Consider the following 12,199-nt stretch of genomic DNA (forward strand, 5'->3'; position numbering starts at 1 on the left):
GCCTTAAGGCAAATTGCTGGAACTTCCCGTACCAAAAATTATTAATTTTTTAAAAACGATTAACATTTTTGAAAAAAATTTACTTTGAAAAAATAAGATTTTTGAGAAACTATAAATTGGACAAAAAATTACTTTTTTCTGAAAAAAAAGTTTTTTTTTTAATTTTTTTTTTTTGAAAAAAAATTTTTTTTTCTTTATTTTGACATATTGTGGAAGATCTGAACTTTTTTTTCAAAGCAATCGTACTGCTTTAACTGCATAGGGACAAAATGTAAAGCGCGTAAGCGCCGCGTCGCTGTCTAACGCATAAGCATTGGTACGGAACCCATAGGAATGTAAACCAAAATTATACTTATTGTTGAAATCTCTATAAAATATCTGATAATTAGATGTGCATATGTCTAATGATCATTTTTGACCCCCAAATGGCTCATTTTTTTACTTTTTCCTCCATATCTCCGAAACCGCTAGACCTACCTTCATGAAAATTTTATCGATTTTTTATCTTGTCAATACAAGTGAAACGTTTTCTGAATTATTCAAATCGGACGCTCCGTTCTCTTAAAAACTGAGTTACCGTTTTCGGCACTTTTTGCCCCGTATCTTCGGAACGGCTAGACCTGCCTTTGCCAAAAACTAATCAGCACGTCTCCTTATCAATACGAATCGAATGTTTTTTAAATTATTCAAATCGGTTGATCCGTGTTCCCGAAATCGTCGACGAAAATTTGTATCCGCACATACATACACACACGTACATACACACACACACACACACACACACACACACATACATCCATTTTTTCTAAGGTATGCCAAAATGTTCAGAAACCTCTGAAACGTAAAGATATATAAAAATTTTCATTTTCGATTTTTTTGCGATTACTATAACTTACCCTACGGGAAGTTAATAATAAATCGAACACAATTTTTTTATAGTTCTTATAGTTTTCGCGGAAAATAAAACGTGGAAAACTAGAATTTTGTACCTCTGACCTTGAATATAAAAAAATCGCAGAGGTCGGATCGATGGGGATTTTGACATTTCATTTATAATGGCCTATTTCACAACTACACCCATTTTCAACTCTATGCGAATTATTCTCAACTGAAATTCTAATTTGACTGGGATATTTGTGATGATTTAACTTAAATACGTCGCCTTTCAGAAGACAACCCCGAGGTTGGCCGATCCCTAATTAATTAATTTATTTATTATTTTAATTTCCATAATGGCTATTTACACTTGAAAACATATTCCTATATAAAATTTCTGTCCGAATCGGGTATCGGACAGGACTTACTGGCACTTCTGATTGAAAGCCCATTGCTCTAACTACTAATCTATAGGGGAGTCTAATAAGAATTTTATAAAATTTATTAATTAATTAATTAACTAATTTTATGTAATTATATAATACTTTATGATAAGTTATTAACTCTCCGTAGGGTAAGTTATAGCAATCGTCTAAAAACGAAAGGAAAATTTTTGCATATCTTTATCTTTACGTTTGAAGACCGCCTGAACGTTTTGGCATACCTCAGAAAAAACGATCTGTGTGTGTAGTATGTGTTCTATAGGTAAGGCTCGAAATAATTACAATTCGGTTTATATAATTATGTTTTATTTATCCACGTTTCATGTAAACATGTACGGGCTCGCCCGTAGGTAAGCGGTTAAGAGCGACGGGACCTGAATCAGAGGTCCCGGGTTCGATACCCACTTCGAGCAGCATGTTGTCAGGCAGCAGTGACAACGATTTTCACTTGGAAATATAGATAGTAATATGTTTCCAAGTGAAAATAGCCTTGCCCGGCATTGCTGCACCAATAAAAAGTCAGCCCTATTAGATTAATTCTAATAACAAAATCATCAAATTTGGATGGATTAACCATTGGGTTACCATCTAAAAAATAAGAAGTAAAGAGAAGTTTCAGCCCAACAGCTCATAGGACGTAAGGTTCTGGTTTCTGTTTAAAAAAATGTATAGACCTTATATTTTGTCTATAAAATACGAATAATGAAAGTTACAGTATTTATATACAGTATTAGCAATTTGCCTCAAGGGATGATGCCGTGCACCACTAGTTTGATTGATGAACTATGATATAAATTGCGCTTTTTATGTAAATCGTGGCTGACTTGTTAAAAGAATTATTTTCAAGGCGATAATTCGCGTTATAGCGAGCGAGCGCCTGTCATATGCCGTGTTTACATGTGCAATACGTAGCACACACCGAGCGTGCGGAACGCACAGAATCGACACACCGTTATGAGTATGACCAACCATTGCTCCTGGAGTGGGGTATCAAACGAATACGAACTGACTGAGCTTGATCAGTCACGCGAGGTCGGACGGGAAGAATTATACTTGTGTGCGTTGCGCTTTGTGTATTGGCTGTGTGCCAGTGACGGCGTAAATTTTATTATGGAAATCGAATGAAAAATTTATTTTAATTCGAGGAAGTGTTTATAACGTTTGATAAACTAAATTAATATAAGATTTGTAAGCATAAGGTTTACATAACGCACTTAATATTGTCTTATGTATATTTACTAAATTTTAATTATCTTTTTACAAAAGGAACAAGGTTTTTAATATTTTTTATGTGCATCATTAGAATTCAGTATGTTTTATATTAGGTTGTCAAATATCTCCCTTCCGCTTTTTTGCTCTTGGTTTATAATACAAAAAGGCGGAAGGGAGATATTTGACAACCTATTATTAATAAAATGTTTTTTATTTATTGTATTATATGTATATATGTAATATGTATTTAAAATACAAATACCAATTGTTGTCACTTATTATTAGTCATCTATATGCAGTGACTAATAATAAGTGACAACATTTGGTAGTTTATTGCCGTTGCACAAGAATCTATAAATTTTGTGGAATATTGTGGAGATTTGAATATCTTGGCAATAGCATAAATAAAATAAAGGCTGAAAATATTATTAAGATATCATTGATTACTACTACATTTATAGAAGTATATGTTTCGGTAAAGTTCATTTTCTTGAGTTTATTTGTTGTGGTTATTTAAATGTGCTTTTTTACTCTTGCTACAAGAAATAGATGCTAAAAACTCGTATGTAAATAAATACAATTTATAATTTTAGATTAACTAAACAAATTATCGCTATTATTATTTTGAGAAAATATTCAATTAGCAACCGTTTAATTACATACATTTATATATGTATATATATATATATATATATATATATATATACATAAATTATAGAGGGATCTTTTTTAACTATTTATAACAATAAGACAATAAATAAACGAAATGAACTCAACACGCTGTGCGACACAAATCTCTTCTATTTAGATAACATTTCCAAATTTCTTACAAAACAATAAAAGCGTTCGCGCAAAGGATTCACAATTCGTTCCACACATGTGTAGAATCTTGGTAAAAATACTTTTTAAAAAATGTCTTTCTCCATTACATCTCCAACCAGTCTACGAATAACACACTATCCATTTGTGATTTTTTAAAATCAGTATTTTGTGAAAATATTGTGTAATTTCAATTTAATGTTTATAATACATAGTGTAGTGCATTATCATATCCTAATACCATGGATTATTAAAATTTTCCAATTTAACACTAAGATCAACTAATTGTAAGTACTAATTACTATTTTATTTTTTCTTTTCACTGCAATTCAATTGTTTTAGTTTTTAATTTTATTTTTAGTTTCCACTGAATGAAGGCTAGGATTATAGCCGAAACGTATGGATTTAAAATAAATTTTTGAAAGAAATTCATGTTTTTTATTGATGTTATGCCCGATTATTAGACTTTGTTAATACATATGTCAACATCAAATTCAGAATCATACAAAATATATATATATATATATATATATATATATATTATGTATATGTATATAAATGATTAAAATAAAGATTCAGCCCCCACTGGTAAATGTACGAGAGTTTACGTTTACTATTCCCCACGCGCGTGACGCGGTTGGCAGTCAGTCGTCTTCAGTCGCGATCGCACGTTGTTGCTGCGCGTTTGTGTTCATTGCGAGTTAAAATTGTGACTATTTGTTTTATGCGTATATATGAAGTGAAAATTTAATTGTTTGTTAATAAAATCAACGCTTATTGCGTCCCAAACCGTTAGTGATGTGTATTTATTTCTTTGATGCAATGTTAACATTGAGCAGTTTGTGTCGTGTGAATATTGTGAATGGTTGACAAGATATATGAATAATAAATTGTGGGATATCCCTTTGAGCGGGAGCTTGAATGCCGTGCGCATGGTAATCGCAGCGGATAAATATAGATAGTTGACAACATGGCACGGAGAAAAGGAATCTCCAATAAGTCGAGTGAGTCAAACTTAAATCATACCAATGTTGAAAAAAAAACTTATAAAGCACGTCATTTTCGTGTATCAGCTATTGAACGAAATACTCCCGCGTATCGCGAATATAACTAATGACAGCATGAGACAATGGTATCAAACATATTCCTTGTCACGTAATCCAAAGAGAAATGAAAAGTAGATCGAGGTTTGCTTAGTTAAATCGCAATTTGCTATCTCTTTGCCCTTGCGTTGCGTTTTGCGGGCGTTAGTTTGTGGTCGTCGGCTCGTTAGTTCTCTTTCTCTCTCTCTTCTGTCTCTTCCTTTATTTTAAGATGACGCACGTGTTATGTTCAAGCAAAGCAACCAAACACAAGCACAACGATATCATCTTATCTCCCTCTCGCATGAGTAAAACTTGTGCTAGGTGCATGTACTTGATGTCGTCTTTTAATGCAAGTTCAGAGGGCGCCCTGCCGTGTTAAACAAACACATGCATAAAACAACCGGCTACTCATCGAATCATCGAATTTGCATTCAAAATCTTACTTCTGCGGATGATAGCGCGCTACATCAAATGGAGCAGAATTTTGTTTATTTTTGCGATATAATGTTAAACTCAACTTGTAATTATTGAGGTAAAGCTGCATCATCATACCAATATAAGATATCACACAATCGAATAACATTATTCAGATTCTTAATGCATTGTTGGACTTTATTTTAGGTAAAGTAATTTTAACAAACTTGGACCAAGTGAATGCACAATTGTAACAGCATGCTTTTGGTGTTCAATTTTTTATCATTTATTGTGATTTATATACCAATATATCTTTATTATTTTGAGAATTTTGATCATTTTCAGCCGAAATTGAAACATTAGTGTGCCAAAATACTGTTCTTGCATGCAAATACTGTTCTTGATTAAATAAACATGCAAATATATAGTATAAATATTTTTAGAAATTTGTTTAAAATTCATACGTTTCGGCTAGCATCTTAGCCTTCATTCAGTGGCAATCAATATAATTATAAAAATTAAAACTAAGTAAATAATATGTAAGAAATTTTAAAGAAAAACAATCTTTTTTTATTAATTTATAATCTTGGTATTTGGAAAAAACCATAATAATGATGTAAAAACACTTACAAATTGGGATCCTTATATAACAGATGGTACAATTGTAACACTGTGCACATACCTATATCATGGAGTAATAATGTTTTCATCTGTTATATAAGGATACCAAATTGTATTTTTTGATCACTATTGTATTTCTTTAAAATTTCTTACATATTATTTACTTAGTTCTAATTTCTACAGTTTATTGATTGCCACTGAATGAAGGCTAAGATGCTGGTCGAAACGTATGGATTTAGAATAAATTTCTAAAAACTTTTATTAAAATTTTTTTATGGATGTAACGCCCGATTCTTAACTCATATATATATATATATATATATATATATATATATGAAATAAAAATCTAAATACAATTAACCCTTTTCACTCGGATGCCTCCGGCGGCAAAATACATATAAATCTCGCAATTCGCGAGTGGAAAGATTTAATACTAATAATAAAAGATAATAGAACGGATTGAGTTTAATGTGTAATATTTGCGAAATGTTACTACAGTATTTCTTACTGAATAAAAGCAATCTAGAAATTTAGTCGAAACGCATGATTTAAAAAGCTTATAAAATGTGTTCATACTCAATAATATATGAATAAGACAAATATTTCGAAGTTTATTTTAAAAATCATTTCCAATCGAGGTATCGCGTTCACCTCACATCGAGGTATCACCTGTAAGTGAAGCAACCGGTTTCAGTTTGTCAACCATTACACCTTCAGTTGTTTGCATTATAGACAAAAGTCCTCTCAGGTCGTCGTTCGCACGCGGCTTTCGACTATTGTTGTCTATTCTTTCAAAAAATATTTGTTAAGCTGAATAAATAAATCATTTCCTAACTGTTTTGATTTATCTAGCTTAAATATAATAATTATTATAAGATTTAGATTTTTTTGTTCGACGTTTAGACATATTCTTGAATGTTGTATTTGCAGCCAATCGTCGAAATGAAAGAACAATAAATAATGAACTATTTATTTATTCGTTTCGACACGGTATGTCTCATCATTCAGCAATTTTTTTATATTTATACAGTATTACACCAGGAAATACAATAACAAAAATTAAAAATAACATTAATTGAAAATAAAACATAATAAAGTAAATTTTGTTTGATTTAAAGTTAAACTCAACTTCGTGTTAATATAATATAATAATTATGCTATTCTATGATAATATCTATAGTCTATTAATAATTAATTCAAATATAATACTCTTCTCCGTTTATGATGCTTACAATTGGTTTTATATTGTTTATTTTTGTAAGAAAAGCTTTTTTGATAAAGATAAACTAATTTCATTAATTATGATTTATTTATTTGTTATTTGTTGTTTGTGTATAACCCTATTTGCAACACGAACAATTGTATGAAATAGTTTATTTTTTAAGGATACACCTAAGTCTGTTTTTACACGATAGATTGGTTCCAGAAGAAGCCGTGTAAAAAAAAAACGTGTAAAAAAGACATTGATCTTATACAAAAATGGGTGATTTGTTTCTAATCTCTAAAACCTATTAAAATTAGTGAAAAACAAGAATTTTCAAGAACAAGAATTCATGTTCATTTTAATAATAATTCCCCTAAATTAGTGCTATTCACATTTGCTTTGACCAGTAAAAATTGTTTGTACGCGCTAAAGGGGAATTCACTTAAATCTTTAAGCTAGTGTTCGCAAACTATCGATGGTTTCAGACTTTTTTCTTTCATAAATACTTTTTTGTGATATGAACATACTTCGCAAAAATTAAATTTGACAAAAAAATTAAGTACATAAAATTTCAAATCGTGCTAAATGGAATAAAATCGTTTAAAAAATTAAAAATATTCAATTTTCGAACCGTGTAAAAACAGACTTAGGTGTATTTCGATAAATCAAAATAAGGTCTTTTTTGGTCGGCTTTGCGCATCAGCAACGTACGTATGTGTAACGCGTCGCGCGGCTTCGCCATACAGAGGCAGGTTGGGGAATCCTTATGGCGCCAGACCGTCAGCCAGTGCCTATGGAAATACATAGTACAAAGTATAACGTTTTAGTTCCGTCCATCATATCAGGCGTCTTGTTCTCGTCACGATGACGCGGCACGATTCGTTTACAGAATCACCCACAAAATCATATGCCTTACATTACATACCACTTAGTTCTCTTTAGTGTAACTGAATAATAAATTTTACTTATTATTTTCTACGCGTGTATCATAAGATACAAGTAACGCAGGCGAAATAAATGTCCTTATATAGTCGATATCTCAGTTTCTGATAATAAATTTATTTGTTCAAGTATATAAATAAATTACCAATATAGATAATTATTTATTACACTTTCATTATTTTAATGTGTTTGTTTGAAGAAGTGAGGAATTAATTACTATATAAATAAGTACATGAATTAGTCAATTATGAGTTTATAAAAATTGTCTTGCTTGTGATGACGATAAAAGATCTATTAATGAAGACCGTTACATCATTGCAAATTATATAAATAAACTTACCTAGGAGAAATGGTTGTAGGATTTACTGCAATAATAAATGAAACTAGTGGTGATCATGGGTTTCAATTTTTCGAAATTAAAAAAAAAAAAATTTGAAATTTAGAAATAAAGAAAAGCACTTTCCTCAAAAACAATCATTTTGTCAACACAAGATTTTTGAATCATTCAAATCGGAAGCTTTGTTCTCTCAAGAACTGAGTTTCCATTTCCTGCACTATTTGCTCCGTATATTCGAAACGGCTGAACGTGAATTATTCAAATCGGTTGATCCGTACGCCCGAAATCGTGGACGAAAAATTGTATTCATATAAAACACGCACGCATACACGCTCACACATATCCATTATTTTCTAAGGTATAATAAAAATTAGTGAAAATATGAATAATATCGACAAGTGCATGATAGATGATTTATGTTTCATTTTATTATTAGTCCAGTCATTTGGTCGTTTTGCTGGTACAGTACTCCGGGAATTCTGAAAATTGGTAAACTTATAGATTTCGAGGTGCTCTTTGCGAAAATCAACTTTGCCACCTCAAATTTGAACGGCAAGTTGCCGCCATATTGAAAAAATAGCGTCAAAAAATAGCTTTTTCAAAATATCTCTTTTCTGGCTTATTCTACGATAAAAGTATCTATGTACGAATTAAACTAGATAAAATTTCCTATAATTCTTTAGAAAACCGTTTTTTTGTAAAATTGATAGTTTGAGAGTACGGCCGCCTCAAAGTCTTTGCTGCTCTCGCCGTAGTACCAAATCTCTCCATATATGACAGCACTTCGAACTTGATCAAATTCTCTCTAATAAATAAATATTTTCAATGTTAAATTAAGCGAATAAGGTCTAGAAATAAAATAATTCAAATATTTTTCGTTTTTTTGCTGATTTGTTAACACTTCAAGCTACTTACTTATAGCTACTTTGCCATTGACCGGCAACAGCCTTTTTTTGCACCAAATGACTGGACTATATCGGCAATGCATGAAATAAAGCGTGCCGTTTAAAGTCGTCCGCTGTGTCAGCCTTACAGTACGAGATCTGAAGGTTGCTTGAGTATTTGTGCTTCTGAGAATCCGTGCGGCTCATTCGACGAATTGTTGGGAGTCGTTTGGTACGAAACAACAAACGCCATGTGGAAAAAGTTGAGCGGCATTGGCACCATGACAATATATATGTATTGCTATTATAGTCACACGTGTTGAAGAGATTCAACGGGAATCACGGGAATTTGCATGCACATTGCGTGTTTCAATTATTAATTTTATTAATTGATATAAACCACGATGTACACATAGAATGAGAATTTATTGAATACTAAGTTATTTAATTAACATCATGAATAAGTATAAATTGAATTACTGTAACAGAACGGAAAAAAATCATTTATTAATCATTACAAAAATAAATTTTTTAGTAAATTGTATTTAATAAGCTTATACAAATTAGAAAAAATTGAGAGAGTATATATATATATATATATACTAGCAAACCCGACGAACTCCGTTTCGCCACCAGATGGTTTCGTGAGAAACATGAAGAATTTTTTTGTTTGTTTTATATTTGAAAAGGAATTTTTTTTTATTACACAACAGGAATGAATTTATTTCGATTACAAAAATGAAGTGTTTTTTAGTTGAACTTCTCTAAGTGAATAAAAGTAAATCCGCAAATTATCCGTTTCATGGAAGTGGTCTTTGGTAAACCACATTTTTTGTTTTTGGTCTGACGTTAACACAAATAAAGCGGATGGTTTTCCAACTCGTGAACAGGCAACGTATAACTGCCCATATGAAAAACAATGATTTTCTAAATAATCTGTTTGAAATTCATCCCGCAAACCCTAAGCGATTGGCCTTGCGGCTTGTTAGTTGTCATTGCGAACGCAAGGCGAACTGGAAATTGCAATCTCGCATTAAGGCACGATGCCATGCACACTTATTTTCTTAGCTATAAACCTTGCGGAGCTCGAGACTTTTCCAACGAATGCAAAATTGTCGAAATCGGTTCGTGCGTTCTGGAGTTATTTCGTCAGGAAGGAAAACCCGACTTATTTTTATATATATATATATATATATATATATATATATATATTAATGATTTATCAAATATGATTAACTCAATCAAGCGTGAATGCTGCTTTATGATTAATGTAACTCGTTCATCTAATAAATAGTTACAATATTTATCTAAAACTATCTGCGATTGTAATTAAATTTTAGAACAAATATTTTGCTACACCGCCTATTATTTTCAATTTATTAGTGGTTAGATCTCTGAGAATTTCGATCAGAAACCTCAGATTTGATACTACTTCGGACAACTTGATGTGAAGGAGTAGTGACCGACCTCGGTTTTCACTTGCGAAATAGTCACCAATGTGTTTGAACATATTGAAGCGAACATAGTCTTACTCGGCATTGCTGCATCCATCAAAATATCACTTCTTATTACAGAAATTGTATTAAGAAACAGCTGCAAACATAGGACTCATGAAGGTCTGAATGTCGTTAAAAAATGCTAGAGTACTTACACTTTACATAAAAGTTAATTATCGAAAATAAATATAACTATATTACTTGGAATACATTATATGCTACAATTATTATTTTCGCAAATATTTGACTGGTATGTTTTGATTTTTCAGTTTGTGTAACGCTTCTAATTACTATCTAAATTCATTATGATATTCGAACATATGATGTTCAATTTCTTGCATTGTTATAGTGGGTGAGTTTGTGTAGTGAATGTAGGCGTTCTTTACGGACAAATTTACTAGAGCCTAACATTTAATATTAAAATAATGAGGTAAGCCGTTGTCGTTTATGAAACAGAAAAAAAACTTATCCGATATCCAATATATTTCATCTCGCAAAATTTATTTATTTCCATTGTTTTTCATAGAAAAATTTCAAAACATTTGCATGATCTGGATATCGTCTGCATTATTCCAATAACAGTGATAAAGATTTTGTAATTATTAACGTTTTTAATTAAATGACAATGCTAATTAAAATGACAAACACAAATGTGATTCATTCGCGTAGGCAGCTGTTTTCATGTTTCAGAAAAAAAAAATGTTCATGACACGTTGAACCAGACGCACTTTCTCTTTGTATGCGATCGCTGCGCTCATGTTTATAACACTTGTTCGAGTCTGACTATGAAACGTAATATTAAGTTAGCGCTCGCATGTGTATTGTAAATCTGGTGTATTCATACATATATCGACTATTGTGTGCTGCGCGCATATACGCTTTTAAAAGCATATCCACAAATACCGTATATATCATATACATATACATTGTAGAACCCAGTTAAGACGATCATGCTCAATACTATTTCTCGCATAATACGCCATTTTATTCATACAATTTCAAACATATTGTGCATAGAACGTTTTTTTCGCTTTTTATATCATTTTAACAGGAAGAACCAAGAAACTTTGGTTGGAACTATGTTAGAGAAGCCCTAATTTTCGAATTTTATATAAAAAATCTATTTTTGCTCCAATAATTCTGTAATAACAAAAAAAAATATCGGCAAATTTAGTGTGATTTAAAACAGTTTCTGACTGAATTTATTTAATGTTCAATTTTATGAATAATAAACAAATTTATTTTAATTTTAATTAGTAGAACAAAAAAATAATAGCTGAAAATGATTATTCGTTATTCATGCATCATTTTCACATATGAGCATATAAATATTTTTATCATAGTGAAAGAAAAGAATTTGAATAAATTAAAATAATACATTTTTAAATAAAAAACTGAACTTTTAATTGAATAAATAAAATTAATATTCTATCACTTGCAATCGAACTAGACTTAATCGTTTTCAAAGCGTGATATAATATCTGAAAATTTTGTTCTTTTATTTGAGGCTTCTCTAGGGCTAAAAACTCTTTTTTTAAAGTTTCTAAGTTTTCTGTGTTTCTGAAGAGTAGAGCAATTCACACCTTCAACAAGAAGTCACATTGATCTAAATTAATATATACATTGATATAATGATCTAAATTATATAATATATACATTAGAAAAAGATAACAGAGAACCTTTCTGGGAACTATAACAGACTAATATGATTCTAAATTTTATCGAACCGATCTAATTCCAAGTATCAAAACGCTTGCTTTTTCATCTAGTATATTTGTAATTTTACATTTATACAGTAAAAACCGATTTTTCCGTTAAAAAAACGGTTTTCGAATTTCATAATTTTCGTCACAAAGCCGGTTTTTG

At 30.8% G+C, this 12,199-nt stretch overlaps 1 protein-coding gene across 1 annotated transcript in view; it reads left to right on the forward strand.

The window, feature by feature from the left end:
* The first annotated feature begins 4,021 nt into the window (after positions 1-4,021).
* LOC113378296 overlaps positions 4,022-12,199 on the forward strand; it is a 148,278-nt gene continuing 140,100 nt past the window's right edge. Inside the window, exon 1 of the mRNA XM_026618827.1 lies at positions 4,022-4,354. Within this exon, the coding sequence (XP_026474612.1) occupies positions 4,321-4,354 (34 nt within the window). The 5' untranslated portion in view covers positions 4,022-4,320. The remainder of the gene's footprint in view (positions 4,355-12,199) is intronic.

Source organism: Ctenocephalides felis, unplaced genomic scaffold (assembly GCF_003426905.1).
Source record: "Ctenocephalides felis isolate EL2017-DRISC unplaced genomic scaffold, ASM342690v1 CF-g0.4_SCAFFOLD_01886, whole genome shotgun sequence".
Taxonomy (NCBI): domain Eukaryota; kingdom Metazoa; phylum Arthropoda; class Insecta; order Siphonaptera; family Pulicidae; genus Ctenocephalides; species Ctenocephalides felis.